This window comes from Homalodisca vitripennis, chromosome 4 (genome assembly GCF_021130785.1).
Source record: "Homalodisca vitripennis isolate AUS2020 chromosome 4, UT_GWSS_2.1, whole genome shotgun sequence".
Lineage (NCBI taxonomy): Eukaryota > Metazoa > Arthropoda > Insecta > Hemiptera > Cicadellidae > Homalodisca > Homalodisca vitripennis.
The window spans coordinates 90,107,906-90,129,633 of NC_060210.1; the positions used below are offsets into that span (position 1 = coordinate 90,107,906).

General features: G+C 35.1%; 1 protein-coding gene across 1 annotated transcript in view; it reads left to right on the forward strand.

Annotated features, from left to right (window-relative positions):
* LOC124359741 (shootin-1-like) overlaps window positions 1–21,728 on the forward strand; it is a 66,151-nt gene that overhangs the window by 16,587 nt on the left and 27,836 nt on the right. The window contains exon 2 of the mRNA XM_046812739.1: window positions 10,553–10,936. Within this exon, the coding sequence (XP_046668695.1) occupies window positions 10,591–10,936 (346 nt within the window). The 5' untranslated portion in view covers window positions 10,553–10,590. The remainder of the gene's footprint in view (window positions 1–10,552; window positions 10,937–21,728) is intronic.

The following is a 21,728-nucleotide window of genomic DNA, read 5'->3' on the forward strand; positions in this document are numbered from 1 at the left end:
ATAATATCATAAAGTAATAATTTTTTGGGCTGCCATCTGGGATTGTTTTTTGATAGCCTACAACCACACTCATTGCTATGGTCATGAGCATAGCTAAGATTTTAATTTTGTTTATGAGATAAAACAAACCTGTAATTGATTGTTTTGTGTAATCTTTTAAATGGATATACCAGCGCTCAGAGTCGTTCAGTCAACGGGACTTACTTGAGTGATTAGATTTAATAACGTAAAACAATATGGTTATTACTGTCACCTTTGGCACGATTTTCTCTGATGTCTGCTTCAAAAAAAAACTTCCAACATTTAAGTGCTTGTGTTTAATTTGGACATTTGAAAGCATCCTGAAGTTGGCCTATGATTTAATTTACAATTTAACGCTTTAAGGCCTATATATGTTTTTCAAGCAGACTGGGTCCATCAAAGTAAGAAGAGAGGGGCTAAAAATACTGAAAAAAATATATTTGATTTCTAGATGGCGGCCAGTATTTATACAGTCAAAAGGTATTATTAGATAATTATAAAACAAAAATTAATAATATAATAACTCCACAAAACGTTACTAATTATGGTATTATAATTGAATTTCTTAAAAAAGTTGTAAGTACTGGCGGTTGAGGTGAGGATATCGCTATTTTACAGTTCTTTTTATACAAGCCCTATTATAAACTGATGAAAATACCGTTAAAATGAATGTCTGTAACTTCAATATTGAGGGCATACTTGATAGTCACAATCATGAAAAAATAAAGAATGTGTGTAAGAAAATAAAGATTGATGGATGTAAACATAAACAATCGAATGTTATGCTGAAATTAAACGATTCGTGAAGAGCTGTTGGGATCTCAACAGTTTGTGGATTTAGAATTTATTTCTAATAGCGTATATTATTGTAGTATTAAGGATGTTTTGGCTAGTGAATCGCATATGGTAAGATAATTTGAAATTGATTTCCACAGGAATTGTAAATACATCAATGTACTGAACACAAATGTTTTAAGTACATAGCCGAAAAGACATTTAAACTGTTTTACAGGGAGTTCCTGGAACATTTCAGGTTCTGGAATATTTCCAGGTCGTGTAACGGGCACTGTCTGTCAACTACACCCCCTCCCCTCCCTCACCACTCTGTATTTCTGTCTGTTTCCCTTAGTTTATAAATAGAGGAGACCGGGAATGCCCCCTGAGGAGACGATATCTTGTCCCAAGTCCAGAACTTCACTGTTGACGTCTGCTTTCTGTTCTTTTGTCTTCAAGTGCTCACTTCCGAGTATCTTCTTCCTCCACAGCTTTAAAATGTTCTCCTTCATCTTTGCTTAGGAAATGTTCTCTTTATCTCTTCTGGGAAGGTAAGGAAGGCCTTCTCCAGCATCTCTGAGACGGTTGTTCTTTTCTTCCGTCTAAATAAATGAGTTGCTTTTTCTTCCTTAAAATCGTTTTATCCAGAAAATTTTTTTCCTTTTATTTTTCACATCTGGGGAATTTTGTTCATCAAAACTTAAATTACGAAATGTTTTCTTTCCTCTCTTCTACAGTTAGAATTTTCCTTTCTTCTTTTGCTCTAGACGAGTCTCTTCTTTCCTGTAATATCTTTGGAGGGAATTGTCTTAATTACCTTCTTAGAAACTTGTTTCATGGTACACTTTTTCGTTCCTATTCCTATTTGGCTTAGAATATATTCCTCCTTTTTTTTGTTTCTTTTTTTTGTAACAGAGGGCCAGGTTTCCTAGGCCTGGTAGTTAGTTGCCTCTCAGCCATCCGGCTTATTGTGCACCTTCTCCCAGGTTTAAGCTGTATCAAATCCCAGGCCTTTACAAAACCATGAGATCTTCTGAACAATGCTTTCCTGTTCCAACCCCTCTTCCGTATGCATAAGAATACCTAGGGATCTTGAGCGTTTGCTCTGTAATGCCGGACATTCAAATATGACGTGCTTGGCTGTTAAGTCAGCCTCGCCACATTTCCTGCACAGTGTTTCCTGAACTGGAATACCTATTCTGTTCAGATGACTTCGGAGTATCCAATTACCTGTAATAAAACCAGCCACCTTTCGGATCCCCGTTCTACTCATTCTAAGGGCATCTGCTGCAATGTTCCTTGATGGTCCCTTGAGTATCCGCTTTGCTTGTACATTCCTCTCAGTATTTCTCCAATGTTGTAGGTGTTTGTTAACCATCCACTTGGTAACTGATCTACGTGCTAAGTTATATGAGACCCCACATGTTGGTTCAGGACCGGTAAGAGGACAGTTGGCTCCCAAGTTAGCGCAACTGTCTGCCCCTTCATTACCTGTGATTCCTCTATGTCTAGGCACCCAAGTTAGAATAACTTTATTGGTTTTCGCCAGCAATTTCATGACCTTATGGCATTCCCAGACTGTCTTTGAATTACAGTCATGGTTGGCCAAGGCCTGCAGAGCAGCCCTGCTGTCCGAGTTAATGTAGATGGTTTTGCCTGTGTAGCCCCTTTCCACATTAACTCTTGCACATTCTGCAAGGGCTGTAACTTCAGCCTGAAAGACAGTTGCCAGTTTACCTAGGCTAAAGCTTAGGTTAACCTTAGGTCTGGCTCCCCAGACCCCTGCCCCAGTACCCTTCAGAGTCTTTGACCCGTCCGTGTACCAGGTGAGTTACCTCACTTCATGTTACCTTCTTCCGGTTACCTTCTTCATGTAGTCAGGCTCACCTTTTGACCATGCCTTCCTTTCAACAATGTTGACTTGAAATGGGTTTTCCCAGTCCATAACCTTTGCCATTCTGTCAGACATCATTTCTAGAATATCCTGTTTGAGAATGTCAACGATCTTGGAGTGCTTACTAGCATGGTGATGATGCCAGTTCCCATTGCACTTCAGTCTGTAGGCAGCCATCCTAGCCTCTCCTATGACGAATATGTCTAGGGGTGGGAGGTTTAGTACTACTTCCATAGCAGCGGTATTCCTCCCTTCATTTTTTTATGGAAATATTTCCATCCCAGTGTCGTTTTATGTATTAAACTGTTTTAAGTTTACTATGTTCAAGGCTATTTGCAAATTTTCATTGACACTCCGAGAATCGAACCCTTGACCTCTCAATCACTGCCTCTACCTATTGTCGGCATCAACACTATCATAGTTCTATGGCATAGATCTATTTGACAATATGGCGAATATCATATACACGTGATCATACTTCAACTATTATAATATTTGGTACATTGTACAGTCATATTTTTTTATCAAAGACATAAGACAATAGATTAATGCTATTGAACTATCACGATAATGTAATACTGGCTTTACCCCTGCGATCCATCACAGCCTATAACAGTTACATAGATGCATAATACAATTCTTGTAATTTTAAAATAAACTAACAATATGCGTTCAGTTTGTTCTTAAGGTGACCATAGTTTGTTGTGTAAGGTAACTGAACCCGGTTGTCAAATCATAGTCCTCACTTAAACTTACCACTTTATTCATTTGCACACCGGTTTGAAACCCAGAAATACATTTGAATGTTAGCAAAAATTCCCCTACATCATGAAAGGTTTTCTCCCTTTAATCTTTAGGCTTTTAATAATCAAATTTCGTTTTGTTGAACAACTAACTAACAGTTGAGTAACCTAAGAGTTGACGTTTTATATCTGAAATAAGTCGTCGTATAAAAGTGTAAAGCTTTATACATGATGGATTCGAGGAATATTTGAGTGAAAACGAGTATTACACTGCCATTAGTGGGGTCTAAGTGGTCACAGCTTTTAAACTGAATATAGCTCTCGGCAACTGGGACTAAATACGTCGACATTTTAATTGTGTTCGTCTTACTACAAAAGGAAAACTTAGTCATATAGTCATACATACAAAGAAACGGAGGACTATGTGTATATATAATATAATTCAATTATTTTGTATTTGGCCGTATCTGTCACATATGCGTTTAAATAACCAAACAAACATATGATCGGAAGACCAAATACCTGTCAAATGACTTTTATTTACATTAAATTTGTATAAATGGCAATTGCCTAATTAAAATTCAATAAATCTTTATATATATATATATATATATATATATATATATATATAAAGCTTTTAAAGTTTATTTTTAGAAAAATTAACAACGCAATTATGACTCTATAGAACTATAACATAACATCTAACATAAGAACGCTTAACCCTCGTGTGAAACAACGTAAGAATAAATTGTTTTTAAACACAATGAGACAATTTCTAAGATGTCCATGTTCCAGCTTTTAATGCAATAACAGCTGTCAACGGTCAACTACATCTAAATATAAGAAGAAAAGACATTATTCCCAGCAATACAAAAATAATGGGATTCCGGGATTTGACATTGTTATATGTCACAAAATGTATAACACAACGTTTCGAGGATTGAAATCTAACCTATTTGTCAGGTGAGAAGACAATTAGTGAAGTTGAATATTCATGTACTTAGAAGGTACAACGTTTGGCAATGGAATGCCACTAAAAACAGGAATAAAAAAGATAAATTAAACATATTCGGAAACTGCTTGGAGTCCGAACAGCAGAAAATGAACCTGTGAACCTGTGCGTTGTCGTACGCAGAATCCAAGTCACAAGCATAACGGAACATAGCGATGGAAAATATCCGAAACCTTATTATCATTTCAAACCTTCCATCGTCAATAACAAACTTTAAACAAAGAATACCAAAATGATTTACATCGCCAGTATGGTGAATATTTATAGCTACAGACTTTCCTGATAAAAAGTATCTTGTTCTATTTGTTCAATATACCGTTTGAAAGACACGCACACGGCTATGTATATACGGTTGTATGTATTGTGTATTGCAGTGTCACATTTAAAACCATACTCAAGTTACTCTCAATTATTCTCATTCTACTTGAAATGCAGATGTTATAAAACACATTGATAATGGATGGGTAGAATTTTCATGTAGTAGATAATTGTAAACTGAATATGTATCTAGCTAACTTTATGCTGTAACTGCTATAGAGATCTGCAAAGTATATCTTAATGATTTCTGCCCCGTTGAAATTTATGTAGTAGATTTTGAAATAACTATCAAAGAAGTAAATGTGAAATGCAATAAATAGACTTAGTAGCAGACTTATAGTTTGATGGGTCAAGAGGAATTTCGTAAAACAACTATTAAAATTAATCTTGTTAAAACTCCTTAAAAATATAAAAACTCCTAAAACTTATGTTTGAAAGTTCCATTTAAGAAATGAAAGCAATGAAGGATAACGCATGTAACCGAATTACTGTATTGGCAGTACTTGTAATAAACAAATAATAACGTAACTCAAACTCACCACATATCTGTGTTGGACGAAAAATTTTCAAGTATGGTTCACAAGATATTTTGAGGTAAAGTTGAACCTAGTGCATAGTGTGTATGAGTATCAAGAATAAACCTTTGAACATCTTTGTAGTTTTTATTTGTACAATGTACATTTCGGATTACAAAAATCCATCTTCAAGTGCTTGTGGGTTAAGATAAATAAATAAAGTAAATAAACAATTGAAACCAAATTGATATGTGTTTTAACTGCCTTGGTGGCTAAATGATGTATTTAATTTCTATATGTAATCAATTTTATCGCTCAATAAGTTTGTTAAAAAATAAATTTTTTGTCATTTAATAATATATTAGTATTAATTTCGACACTTTTTGAGTTTCAGAATGTTCTAATGTTGACAATAACTGACTTTTTGCATGTGTGTAAAATATCAAGATTGCTTTCGATGTTTGTGTATGTATGACAGGTGTTATTTAAATGGTAGCATATTTTGAATTTGATCATATTTTAAATGCTTCTATATGTTTTGCTATGTTATGTGTTTTAATGTTTATATGGCCGGTTTGTTCAATATAGTGGTTTTGACAATCTACATTTTATTTGTATACTCCACCATTATTAAATTTTGGGTTTGGTTTGTTGAATTACTTTTATATTTTTTATTATAAGGCCGAGGTTATTAGAAATTTTGAAAATTAATGAATATCCTTGTTTATAAAATGATTTGTTCATTTTGTGGTAGTGTTTATCAAGGTATTCTAATCGAATGTATTTGACATTTCTCTTCTTTCTTCTTGTTTTCTCTCTTTTTGTGGTTCTTCAATAATACATCAATCACGCTCGGCTTGTATCCATTAATTTGGTGATGTATTTAATAATAAGTTATATAATTCTTTAATAAGATCTTCAGTTTTCATTGGATTTTTTGTAATCTATCGATTATTGATTTCAATGCAGCCATTTTTTGGTGACGGGTGATTTGATGCGGAAGGGATAACTAAAATCTGTGTAGTTGGCCTTCTGTAAATTTTGAAATTGTCCTTTTTGTTGATGTTGGTTATTGTCAAATCAAGGTAGTTTATTGCATCATTGTCTTCGATTTCGTTAGTAAAATTAGATTGGTATGATTTGGGTTTAAGTAGTTTTTGAACATCACTATCTGGATTTCGTTTCCTTTGAATAGGCAAATTATATCATCAACATATATGTGATGATACATTATTTGTGTTAGATGTTTGTTTTTATCACTTAGTATGAATTTGCTTCTATGTTGTCAAGAACATGTCAGCCAATAATCCAGATAGTGGTGATCCCATTGGTAATCTTTCATGTTGGATATGGTAGTTGTTGTTAAATGTAAAGTAATGTTGTCTTAAAGTTACTTTGGTGAGACTAGTTTAACAGACCGTTCTAAATCGGCCCATTTCGTAATGGACAAATAAATGCCTGCCTTTATCGAGCCTCACAGAATGAGCGGTTGAAAGAAGAAGAGGAATTCCTTTAACGAAGCAATACTACTAATTCAAGGGCGTTGCACTCGTTACTACATTAATTGGTATGTTGCTATCAGTCTTAGAATATTATACAAATTTTGTGTTTTTGCAATAATGACTTTCGTACCCTTTATTACTAGAGATGTAAACTAAATATTTTACTTTGTACCAAAAATGTAGCTTATGGTATATGATTCAAAAGAGATTGCACAGTACACAAAATAAATGTACGTACAAACAAAATAATTGTATTTTTGAAAGGCTTCCTTTTTAAATCCTTTTTGTAATCCAAGCCATGTTACTAATGTCAATGTATCAAATGTCAGAATTAAAAGCCCTACTACATCATTTAGAAACACCGTGACAAACTTACGAAAATTATACAATTAGCCCATTGACATAGTTTAGTAATCATTGTAATATCTTGGTTTGAACAAAGAAATGTAAATAGTTACATAGTTCGCACGTATGCGGGACGTGAACGTGTCAACAGCCAACAGCAGCGCTACGTGCTGTTGAGTTAAGACTCGTCACGCAGGTACGTGCGCGAGGTCGTGGGTCAAGGACCACCGATGTGGTGGCCAGCTGTTCGTTACTTTGCTGCCAAACACCTGATTTATGTTACCGCCAACTCAAAGACTTTTAAATACAAATGCGACTTTTACAACCGCGTTTCCTGGAAATATTTTCACCATTCGAATTTCTACAGTTTGAGCGATTTGTTTCACTAAATACGGTTGTGACATTTATTACTCACCAACATAGTCCCACGTCATGGACAAAGTTTTATATTTCTTTTTACATTTTCTTCAATAAGCGCGGCTACTGAACACTTTAACGTGCTTTCACAGTTAACCAAATCGTTCCCCCAAAGAAATGGTCTTCCTGGAAGAGAAAGTGTGTGCTTGTGTGACACAGAATCACTCTTGCGTTGCTCTTCACGTTGCGGTTTGCTTATTAGGAGTTGTGATTAACGGCTTCCTTGACGGCCATGAGACATCGAACATTTATTCATTTACAGAAGAAAAATAAACTACCAAGGGTTATATGATGGTCAGCCCGTTCTCTGAAACACACAATTTATTACGTTTTATCGAAATACTGTATTGAGTATTTTAATTGTTATTTGATCGTCAAAAATCTTCATCTCGTATAGCTTTATCCTTATAGCCCCATTTAAACGTATTTCGTCACAGAAGCTTTAAAATGAAGAAAAGAATAGGAACATGGCTGAACATAATGTTGATATTTGTGTGCAGGAATATCATTACTATTAGTTGTTTTCCGTTTGAGCCATGTTTATTAAAATTTAAATTGTAGCGACAGCTCTTTACTCTAATGCCTTAGTGTTGTCGTTGATTTTTTTTACAATAGAGAGTAGGCCTATTATACGAGTACATCTCCAAAGTAGTTAAAACAGTTAATTAGGCTACGAATAGTGATGTAAAACATAACCATTGCAATCATAGATCTCACTACGTCTTTGTGCATTGTGTTTCTAATACTTCAACTTGAAATTTAGTAAACAAAGTGCCACGTATCCGAATTACCGTTTGACTTCCCTTGCCTATTCTTTTTGGGCTCGGTATTTATATCATGAAACCACACGTATTTTGTTTTCTACATTTAATTGATACCAGTTATTAGTCAGATTTGTTATTGTTTTTGACATTCGGACCATTCTATCTTCACTGCGCTGACAAACCAAACTTCCCATGGGCACTTTCTTTGTGTTAGCTGCTGCCGTTTATGAATATGAATCAGCTGGTCACATAAATATTCAAAGCAGCTGTGAAAGATGCGTTACTCATCTCATCTGCCTACTTGCCCCTGATTCATGGAGCTACTTAAGCGAAATATGCCTCGATTGATGAGTCACCAAACGATTCTGATACTGTATCATCAAGTCACGATCTCTTTCAGGCACTATTGACTGTATTTTTATTCAAACCAGTAATCAAATTATTGATCAACATATCAGGTATAAACTTATTACTTATTCTGTAATTGTAACTATTTCATTTGATTATAATGGCTTGGACTAAAATATAATACAGTGTCAAGTTGTGGCGCACCCAGAAATCTTCTCTGGGGATGTCCGGAATACCGAAGAGTCGGAAGTTTTTCTTACCTTCATACTAGCAGGGAGTCCTGAGCCTTCCCTCGGGAAATTTTTGAAATACTAGGTTCTAAAATCGTTAAATATTGTAATTTGAACTAAGAAAAGGAGGGCAAGGATCAGGTAGGAGGGTATAAAGTTTACAGTAAAATCACTCTATTAACAATCACCAGGGGATGCTTATACGACGATAATTCAAATATTCTGTGACAAATATAGATTATATGACGTGTATTTAACTAAAAAATTTTCCTAACGTTGGAAAATATTGAAAAAATAGTTCAAAAAATCACCAGGGGATGCTTATACAAGGATAATTCAAATATTCTGTGACAGATATAGATTATATGACGTGTATTTAACTAAAAAATTTTCCTAACGTTAACAAAATATTGAAAAAATCACAATCAAGACCAAAGTTAAATCTTGACGTCTACTCCCTAATCAAAAAGTATACATACCCGAGTTACAAAGTTGACCACAAATTAAGTAATAGAGTCACAATAACAGGAGTTATATTAAAATGTAACTTGTTTATTTCTAAGTTTCTACATATCAAATTGTTTATTGACAATACTTCCAGTTTTTATATTTATAAAGATAAACAAATTTAAGAATAGTATGAAAACAATTGTTATTGAATTACGATCTTAAATTTTATCCTCGACTGTGTGGTCCACAAAATTTGGCATTGATCACATTATGGAGCTTTTATTCATTATCTTTGAGCGTGTAATTTTGTAAATCACTAATTTTATTAAAACATTTTATTTCTAACACATATTAAATTGATCAAGTTTGGTTACTTCACCGTAACGGGCAACTTCGTTTTAACGCACAATTGCCAGGCTGTCAGTGATGTTGCCTCGTAGCGACAACGAACAACAAACCATGGCATAACATACCTGTATAGCACAGTACAGAACTAACTGCTAATAGCTTGGCAACCCACTCAATAATGTGACAGCTGATCACGTCGGGACTACTGCAAAAGGCACTTTTTGTACGGTTAATCGTCTATTCAGAGTACAAGTTACCATAAACCGAAATTACCCGGTACAAAGGTTACTGTTACAGATACTTTCACGATACAGATACTTTGGGCATTTACCGTCATTCCTGGTACAAAGTACTCGGACTCGCTTAGCTGTAACAGTAACTGGAACTTGTACCTGTACCATTTTAGGAGCACAGTAACGTGTTACTCTAAATAAGTACGAGTACATCACACGGTTACCGTCGTCCTGGTACAAATTACTCTGACTCTTAGCAGAAAAACAATTACTCGTAATAGGAACTTGTACCTGTATCAATTTAGGAGGACTCTGTAACATGTGAGTCTAAATAAGTAAGTACGAGTACATTTTGTACTCGGTTACTGAAGTACCGGGTCAGGTAGAAACCAGTGGAAATGGTAAGAACTAACCTCAATTGCGTGGTTACTGCGTAACTGTAAAATTGAAATATTTAGGGGTATTACACTTTTTTGTGACAATTCATGGGTTTCCACCGAAAGTTAGACCACCGTTAACGTGATTGACAGAGTATGTGAAGCGGTATTTCCAAAAACACTGTGGAGATTGTACTTTTGTGAATATTTCTTTATCGCAGTCATTATAATCAGCTAGTAATGTTGCATTTTATGTTTTAGGAGGGTTCTGAAAGCAAGAATGAAGTGAACGACTCGACATGAACGTGCAAAACTTGAAACTCCAGTTCAGCAACCCCGACAGTCGCCCCAACAATGTTGTCCGGACGCAGATCCCCGTATCGCGGTTCGGTTTCGGCCACCGCAACTCCACTCCCCCTTCGTTGGCTTCCTCCACCGACAATTTGATGAATGGCAACTCTCACCACCAACACAACAGCTCTACACACTCCCTCTACCACCATCCTCAGCAGCACAGTCCCCAGCACTCCCCGATCTACACCTCCACGACGTCTCTGCCCGTGCCTCTGTCCCCGGACAAGTGGAGGTCCAAGTACGAGGATGCTGAGAAGAAAAGGAAGACTCTCCTTTCACAGAACCAGAAAAGTGAGTTGACTATTCTTCCATATGTTAAACATGTTTTATAGTCATGCATACTACAAACGTTGTAATGGTTTTCGGCTACATAAGCTGTCAACGTCTTATCTATTTTCCATGTTTAATAAGTTTCCCACACTTTCTTTCATTTGCCCGAATAGCTTGATCTTCAACAGTATATTCCATTTCAATATCATATGCTCTTGTTTTCATACTATCCCTTTAAAAGTACACGTGTTTAGCTTATAATTACATCAATCAGCTTCGCTGGGAAATAATGTGCGAGTATTTCAATAGCTGTAGCAATGAAAAAATAGTGCATATCATTTAAAGAAAACTAATGTTTTACGACAATGTAACCCACAATAAATGCCTTTTTACTGAAGATCTCTTAAAATGCGACAGCTCGTAATTTTTCGTAAGTAAAATAATTTAGTGATTATTGAGGTCCTGACAAGAACTAACGAGGATCTAACGATGTATGCTCAGAAAATCTAACTAAGATTTAATCTGGGTACGCAACTTTTAATGGTGTGAAGTTGGCTTACCCATTGAATTAGTGCTTTAAAGTCGTTAATATTGCGGAACTAACGAATTTTTCGGGAGAACAGAAACTAACGAAGGACTAACTATGTATATGAAAAATGTGAGTAAGCCATTTTGGGTATGTCAACTTCACAGACCTTGATGATTCACCCTGCTATGCTCGTAAGAGGTACTCTGGCATAGTTGATGGAAATCCACAAATTTAAATTAGTTCTTAAAGGCATTATAAAAGATCATCAGGTTTTGGAAAGAGAATGTGTTAGGTAATCATCTATTTTATCACCTTTTGAAAGAAAAATTAAAAATGTAAAATAATTACAAAACTATTTTTGAAGGTCGCTCAGAATGAAGCTACTGTTTGTACTGACAGGCGAGGTGAAAGAAGAGGGTTCATTTGTGATGTGTTGGTTGTTGAATATTACAGCGCCAAACAAAACAATTAGCAAGTGCTACACGAGTATCGAGCTAAACAATCGTAGAGTAGTTGTGACTCAACAACTTGTTCACCAGTAATTTGTACATCTGGCGAACAACACCCACACGACAGACACGCCTTACGTGCCGCTTCTCGCGTGAATATTGAAATACGATGATGAGCTATAAATAATTAATGATGCGGCCCACGTACTGCAGCACTGGAGCAGGTGTGGGCACATAACCTCACTTTACATTCCGGTAGTAAATGTGTAATTTGAATGAATTAATTCATTATTCTCGTCGTATCTGCATTTGAATTAATTCCCTTATCCGAAGTGTGGTTCAGTGATTAGTCACTTCAGTTCCGTGCATGATTTTCAATCATACCGAAGTCGATTAACCACATACTACGTTAAGCAATTGAAATGTGCCTTGTCTTCTTACCACCAACGTCATATAATCTTAGAACACCGATGACGATATTTGTTTAGAAATACATTGAGTTGAGTTTCAGAGAGTAATGGGCACAACTGATTGAAAGGAATTGGCTTATTCAATTGTTGGGTAATCCCGATTCATTTGTTTGGATATCTTTTTATCGGTCGAATTTAGCATTGGATTAGTTTGCTCAAGATGTGTGGAGGCAGAAATCTTCAGACGAATGATTATGCTCTATCAATTGCTTTATGTAAGTGAGTGAACAAGTCAGATTACTCAATCGGTACTTTTGCAGAAATCAATAGAGTTTTCTAATCGGTTTATGTGGTCATATAAATTATTTTCAGAAATGGGCTAAACGGTCCTATATCGCTCATGTTAAAAAGCCTAAATTTAGGTACCTTCTAGTTGTATTAAGAGAGTTGAAATATTTAGAGGATGTTTTTGAGTTCATTAGCAAGTTATGATGAACAAATTATATTTTTAACAAAAAAAATAATAATTTCATACTATTTTAAATTTAAGTTCTATTAAAAAAATTTAAATTTAATGTTGTATTTATTTTAATTTTTTATTTATGTCACTAATTTTATTTATATCTTGAACGGTTCTAAAGATATTATTTGAACCTAAATTTGAAAAATAAAACTTTCTGTAACCACATAAACAAACCAAAGTAGCCTTTATTTACAATGCTCATGTAACTTACATGAGTTAGAAAGCCTCCTGGACAGTTACGATTACCCCCAACATCACCTTTAGTAAGCCTCTTCATTCTCTTTTGCAATCTAGAATCTCTCGGGCTGCTCTATTATCTACATACGGGTCCGGATGTCATCCGCACCTTTCAGTGCAGCAACAGTATTTTATCCAAAATCACAAAGTCCTAGTCCTTTTACAACTTGCAGTCTGTTAATGTTCCCATCATTAAACGTTACAAGAGCATCTTTAGCTCCTAATTCCAAGGGTTTTCTTCCTACAAAGGTATTTTGGAACTCATCCATAAAACATTGTTAAAAAATTCATTGGCGTTATGTGTTTTGCCATGTAGGCATTTCTGAAACAAATCAGTATGTGGCAAAACATGAACATTAGGTTTTATGGCCTCCATTACCGCTAAGGACTAAGGAGGTGGTCCTTTGGTAGTTGTAAGCTTTATTTTCTGTTTGGGCTAATCTATATTTGCACCAGGTGTCTAGTGGCGGAGGACACAAGCTGTAGCTGGGTTTACTGTTGGTGAAAATAATGTCGAGAAATTAGACGGTGGAAATAAATTGCCCACACAGCTTTCTTTTACTAAGTTATTAACATTGTTCCTATTTAAATTTCTATAATAACTTTGCAATTCATGTACTGTTTTATCTGGCAGTGTTCCAGCTCCTTTGGTCGGTATTCCGTCAAAAAACAAATTGTTTCGCAACTTTTAATATAACTTTCTTAGTCTGTGCCGTATCCGCTTTTGAATGTAGCCGACATATTCTAGTTCCTCTACTTGCGTTTCTCCGTACGGTTTGCTTCCAATGACTGTTGAATATGATTTAGAATCTCCATATGTGAGAAACTTTACTTTCCTAACTCCACGTGTAGCTTCAAGCCGCTTACAAACCACAACTGCTGCGACAGTTTCCATTCCGCCACTCGGTCCTTCATAATTCTACAATGTGGATCATGTGCAGCCTTTTTTGTATCTGTTTTGTTGCGGTTACATCGAGTACAAAACTTTGTCATTACTTCTATATTCAATACTTGGCCAGTATCAACACTTGTGACTGTGCAATGAGAATTTTTGGAAATAAATCCTCTTTTCTGCCATGTACCATCATAGGCTACAAAGACGTTTCTAAAACCGTCAGGCTCCTCTACTGTCTCTACAGTAGCTTATTTCATTGATAAATCAGCTGAATTAGATAACACTTGGTTCAAAACACCTGTACACCTGTACACAGCAGTGCCTGGACGAGGTAAGTTAACATACCACATAGTAGTTTAGTCGTTACTATGCCTTTACCAATACATCTCAGACCATAGAACAGCCTGCAATTGATTTCAAACACTGATTTGACATTTTTATTTCAGTTTGGCCTTGATCACATAAATGAGATATATAAAATTCAATTTGAAATGTACATGATAAACATTGTAATGACAATAAAGCGGCCAAGCCATTTCGCTTATTATCTTTTCTGTTACGCTGACTTCTCCACCACACTGTTTACAAGATAAGAACTGTTTAACTATGGCAGATAACATATCCATGGAGAAATTTTTTCTTTTTATACCAGGGAAATCATCAAACTTTACTGATCTTTCAAGTTTTTTCCTAGTTGCACTAGAAGGAATTGTGGGGCTAGGCCTATTTGGTTCCAAAGGTCTCATCATCCTGTTTTACATACATGTTTCGTGTGAACTTGCGTTTCTTGCATCATGTTTTATAGCATTGCATGTTCAGAGAAAGAACTATAACAACAGCATTAAAATATCAATTGAAAACAACCTAAGAAACACCAAAACTATAACCTGTTATAATAATTGTTGTTGATTTACATCAGTATTTATTTACTTCTCACTGCACACAGCTGTTTTAGACAGGTTAGCCAACAAACGTAAGTTTTTAAAATAAAATGCTCTGAACAAAAGACAAATATATAATAATCATTCCAAGTGAAGTTGCTCAAGTATCGCAATCACTTTAATCATCACTTCACTCTGTCTCTTCATGGACAAAAAACGCAGATGCAGAGTTATTTTTAAAATAAAAATATTTAGAAATGTCAACATTACAAACTGTTGCAGTTCTTTTTAGGAAGGAACGCACTTCCAACAACTGAAATAAGTGAATGATACATTCCAGTATTTAGTTATCCCAGAAGTATGTTTTGAAATAAATATAACGAGTAATAAAAGCGTAGATTTTGACATATAATTATTCAAGAACACCACGTGTCGCGTAACAGGTTTCGCTTAAGATGCATGCACAATTTCAATCCTATGGCTCTTTTTTCTCGAGATGCCCTGTGGTCAGATAAACATAATAGATAGCAATTAAATAATGACAGACAGAAATGATACAGAAATAGGTATTTACATCCCCCACAGACATTAAAAAGAAGAAATTATGTCAGACTACTAAGTGATAGGCTTCAATGGTGCTCAGCCACATTTACATTTTTGATGATAAAGTTAGATTTCATAATAGTTTTTAAATAATAAAAGTTCCTGTAAGGTAGGGAGGGTGCTACAGCATAAGAGTGCACTGAAATCAAATCTTGTCACCGATTTTTAACGTTTACTTGAATCTAAATGGATCTTTTAGTTCCACAAGTGATAGGCTTCGCTAACGCTCAGCTACTTATTAAGAGTAACGTTTTCATTACCAAAATATTTAGTCACATTGGAGGCTAGTTTAATAAATACGGTGTAAAAATGATATAAACATTGGTAAATAGCAACCACCTAAGAATAAATATTATTTAAGTTTAGTTTCATACCTTACTCTTTGTATTCGAAGTATATATAATAATGTTAGGTAACTGAAAGTAAGCATTAAAGTATAAAAGTTTTTCAAGGGTTTTTTTCATTCTGTCGAAAAGGTATATGATGTAGATGTTTGGCTCACCACTACCCGACAGTTCTGCTATTACAGGTAGCTGTCAGATTCGATCTGAAATGTTTACGTAAAAAGCACATTTTATTTTACTTATCTTTATTGTGTTGGCTATATTATAACTCAGAGACGGGTATAAATTTATAAAATTACAGAAAGATATCTTACCCAATGTTTGTCGCTGCCGTTCATACTCCAATTTTTTAACCATCAGAGAGCACACTGGAGTCCCTGCTAGGACCCCACATCAATTTCGTTTTTATATTGCTCAGTTTACGTTTTTTTTCTTCTTCTTCTTTCTTCTTGTTTGCTGAGTTTCAGCAGGTTCTGCTTACTTTGAGCATGGAACCTCGATAAACATTCTTGTATGTAACGTCACTTTCAAGACTTAAGTTGTGTTAGTTTGTGTTTTTATTTTTGTTATATTACCTTATTTATAGATTTAAGAAAACTTACAATTTCCAGTATTATTTCCATATCAAAGCTTGTTAAAAGATCTTTCAATATATAAGGTGGATCTATTTTCTTCGCTTTCAGTTTAGTGAGCAATTCATGTCTGAAGTCGTTATATTGCACACAATCAAAGATTAAATGTTGAAGACTTTCTATGGAACCTGCATTGCATTTGAGGCATAACGGAGTGAAATAACAATTTATCTTAAATAGGGTTTCATTAACCCAAGCATGTCCAATTCTTAGTCTATTTATCGTTACTATTTTATTTCTACTCAGTTTGTAATTACTATACCATGGGGAGGTTACGTTTTTCATGGGAGATGTGATTAGTACCCATGTGATTTAATTTGGCATCACTAGGCTTTAAGCCACATCACTGGCCTCCTTACTTGCCAGCTGTCTACTGAGTAATAAACAATAACGTTTTATTTGTCTTGGAGTCCAGTGGGCGTCTGTGTGCCGTTTAAGGTTTTGTTTTCCCTCATTGTCTATATCTGATTATATTGGTTGTAATTTCATTTTGAGGTTATTGTTTAATTATTTACATAATTTTCCTCGTGTACCAAAGACAATTTTTAATCACTAGCCAATCAAAAACTTATACAATTTTATAAAAACCTTGTTTTGAATTATACTAGATTTTTATGATCAAATTTTGGCGATTTTTATATTCACAGACTTTACATTTTATCTCAAAATTACAGCACTTTTCGAGAAAAAATTTTCAATGGTTATATTTATTGACTTTAACCAGTATATACAACACGCACACACTACTGGTGTAAGGAAACAACCAAAACTTATATAAATGCAATTTATTTATATTTATATTTTAGGCGTCTTTTTGTAATGGGGCCCAGTAGACCCCAGTGTGCCTATTAAAGCACAAAAATATATGTGCACCGTTTGAAAGTTAAAAACGAAATATGGACTGATTGATTAACTGGACAAAACGTTTGAACTCAACGTAACCTTTTAGTAGTAACAAGACAATCCTTGTGCCCTAGGCCTACAGTTTGGTTCGATTTACTTTGCTTTTGCTCATTTCGAGGCTGATATACCTGGAGAGAAATAAAATATTAAAAGCGTTGAATAGTAACGAATCACTTTATAGACTACTCCACTAAGATAGTCGGCTTTGGGAACAATCATAAGAACAATACTAATCTTCAAACATATTCACGCCCTTATTATAGATCTTATAATTATGAAAGTAAGTATATGAGGATTTGTGGTAAAGTACAAGGAAAATTTAAGTAATTATAACTATACAGTGTCATCCGTCTGAAAAGGTATGCAGTAAGTATAGTATAATTATGTGGGTGTGTATACACTAAAGAGTAAAAATGATTTGTGTAGAATAAAAAAGATGGTTATTATTTCGATTATATATAATTTACAACAGTGCTATGCCAGTGTTCTGTCGGGCGACACTAAAGATGGATAGACCGGCCGAACCGGTTCTGATTGTTTTTGTCATTCGTTTTACCCCCCAACAGAATCTTCAAATTTCAAACCTAAACCATGGTGAGTATATTGAGAATCAAAGTAACCTGGAGGAAAATGTAAATAAAAAGGGAAGAGGTTATTGTACTCTAACAACAAAATAGTTTGGAATTGTTTGTATTGCGGGTGATCTAAGTTATGATTTAAGTTGTGATCAAAATTCAAACGTACTGAAGTTTTTAACACAAATCTACGTTTTTATCTTATTGATGATTTAATGGCTTTTAAAAGTTCCATATTGTGTGGTAAGTACGAGTATATAGCCAAACTAGTAGGACAAAGCCACTACATGGGAATTTTAATTGCTCAACGGATTTTAAGATTGCAGTGCTATAATACTATATGATAGGAAGCAAACGGCGGTAAAGAAACATAACCAGAAATAATTAATTCCGTCGAAATCTCTAAGGTAGACTTCTTTTCTAATACCACCAGTACACTAAAATTATTTCTTGTTATGGCTAAAAAATTTAATGTTCACAAAACATTATCTAACTTAAGTGGAGACATATGAGCTACGTTTACAAACATTCTAACTACATATAAAAAATACGTAGGCTTACTTATTGGACAAGGTTCGACATATGAATAAATCTTTGTACGGTTCACACAGATCGGATTGAAAAGCGAAAGTCATTAAAAGATAAAATCCTTCCGTTTCAATTCGAGCTCTTCCATATCGCCGCGTTGTTTTAATTGTGACTGGTGACGGAAGATCATTAAACACATTTTAATTGTGTGTGAATGTTGGAGAAAACAGAAGGCATTTTGATGAAGTCAAAAGCAGGAAAACTAAAACAATTGAATCTTGTAAGACACAAGCAATATACTTACGCTATGAGAACTAATGTGGAAAATATCTCTGTGATTTTATCAATGTTGTACTTGTGTTTGTGTTAGGAATTAGCATAACATAAGATATGCGGATGAGTGATGGTTTTTTTACTCGACCAATGTTTAATTATCAGTTAACACGTTCATGACAACAGCTTATTTCCGGACATTTTTATTTGCCGTCGGATTTTTCAGTAATGATGGCAAAAAGTCGTAATAGTTATTTTTACGGTAAACGTCTAATATAACGAGAACAGTATGTAGGCTTCGTAATTTTGCACAAAATAATTATTTCAATATGTTTTTTAATGTTTCTCCGTGTACCCCAAGGGGTACCAAAAATGAATTTACTGTACATTAGGCACACGATAGTCTGGGTTATTTATTTAAGCGTGGGATCACATTTAACAAACCAGGAAAGGCAAACAGTAAAAACGCAATAAGGAAATGCATAGCAACGTGTACCCCATCGGGCGCACGACGCGCTTTACGAAAGTCCGGTGTGTACCCAACTGGGTACACGGCGGCAGTTGTGAAAGATCGTGCAACGTGTTAATAAAATAATCATAATATTATAAACTAAGCGTAATAAATGATTTATAATGTTAAAACTAACCAAAATGCGCCAAATATATATATTTAGAAAGAAATTCCTCATAATTGAATGAGTGTTACTAGTACATAATGTAGGCTACACAGAATGTTGTGCTTGTATCTCGTTCATGTTCGCGGCCAACAAAAACGCGAGCTCAGGAAGTGTTATTAAAACCGGTAATGGAAGATTTACCGATTGTCCATTGTTGGTTGACTCCAGCCTCAGGTCATCAGGAGCGCTTTGTTACGCATGACCAGGTAACCAACCGTGACCGTGACCATGGTCTTGGTCACATCCCCGTTATGATTTCTGCCCTCGTGACCAGTTTTTGTTCCGCTTTCCGTCCCACTGTTCACGTAAGCGGCACACGACTCATTAATATACGTTCGTCTAGCACGCGCTGCCTCTCTATTGTTCGCCTAGGTACTAATTAGGTAATTAATTATAATATTTGTAATTTACCATAAAATATAGGCGTATTTAAGGTGTATTAAGGACCTGACAGGTCCTTAAATCGTGTCGTCACCTGCTCCTTACGATTGAAAAGTTCTAAGTCCTAGAGACTGAAACTTGGTACATAAGTTCTTTTTGGTACTGAGGTTAAAATTAAAGATAAAAACAAGATTGTAACATTTTTACATTGCTCTTAAATGGATAAGCATGCTGGCCAAATATTAAACAAATATGTAAGAAAACTGAGAACAATTGTGTGACGTAATCAAATACGTGTTAAAACTATTTTGTTGGATTGACCGGTAAGATTTTCATTGCGTTCTTTTGGGCTTTCCGAAACTTCGCTGTGTCGGTTTATTTTATGGTGTTTCTGGTCATAAACTCAACAACTTCTTCACTCATCCTATACTAAAGCAGGATATGAATGGTTCTACGTATGCTTCACCCCAGTACAACAGTTTTTGAGAAATCTTTCATAGTCACGGTATGCCGCTTGTTGAATCCTTCTCTCTCTCCATTAGATCCATTGAAGGCCGTGGCGGGTTCGTGGCTGGACTGAAGATAACAGAGAGCGGATGGCCAGGATGTTTTCGTCCTAAGTTCCCTGCATTGTGCCATTGACGGATGTGCGCATGCGTGATGATTTCGTAAATCACTGGTTGGTTTCCTACGTGACCAAAACTTTTAATTGTTATTAAGAAATTGTATAGCTTTTTAGTTTAGTATTTGATTCGTTTTTTATAACATGCACAGTATGTTGTGTAATAAAAGGCCCTGTGGTCCTAAATTTGCCTGTTAACACCTTTACTGCAGCTGTGAACTAAGTGAGACATCAAGTATCAATCTGATCCAGCGCGTAAGGCGTCTGTTGCATTCGAGAGTTAAAAAATAAAGAATGGTTATTTCGTTTCAAATATGACTATTGCAAACAGGTCTTCATACTGTACCAGCAATTTCGATAACATAAAAAGAATAATTTTTACATTACATTCATATTCTAAAATTTATATACAAAAAAACAAAATTAGGTGAGAATTTGTCACACAAACAGGAACTAATCTACTTTTGGTTTGGTCTTTGTAAAATTGGACCTAACAGTGGTAAGAACTGTTTGAAGTAAACATCATTGCATTATGTATCATTCAGAGTTGTTTGTCTCAAGGCCCTATACCACTGCATGTCTCCATATTCTGTTATCTGCGATGAGGTTATAGGGTGACATCATCATCATCATTGCTGCCTCTAGCCGCATCGCGTTATCAACCTGTTCCAGCATTCATTTCTGGTATTTCTCCTCGCCACTCATACTCTGGTGACACATGGTACTTACTACTTAGTCATGCGGGAAACGCCGTTAAGAAAGATAAGCGACCTTGGAACCCGAATGATTCATTTGTGGAAACGCTTTTTTATCCAGACAAAGGCTTTTGGGTTATAAAAAGTGGTAATAAAAAACTATGCTAGTAATTTAAACTTGCAACTCCGTAATATTATTACAACCATTGATTAGAAATCAATCATTCTCATTCTCTACGGTCGATGATTATTTGGCGTCTTTTCCCCTTCATTGTTCATCTACCAATGGTAATCGCACTTATTGGGAAACGTACTTCTCAATATCTTGAATTCGCAATGCACACGATAGTACAATCTTGGATTGCAAAAACTATTTGCAAAGTTTCTACAACCATCTGAAGGGATTCTGCAATCAAAGGTGTGGTACCGGATGCTATTGTATTTAGGTGAATCGATGTGCTTGTTTTATGGTAAATTTTAGGAAGAATTGAAAAATTTGTAAAAATATAAAATGAAGGATGTAGAATGGCAATTAATTTTTGTGCGTAGTAAAACTAGATGTGCAAAAAGAATTTGGATGAGAAAGTGTTTTTAAAACCCTCGACAATATATTTCAAAGCTGTCATGTTCTATTGGTTATAGGCTTACTATTAGTT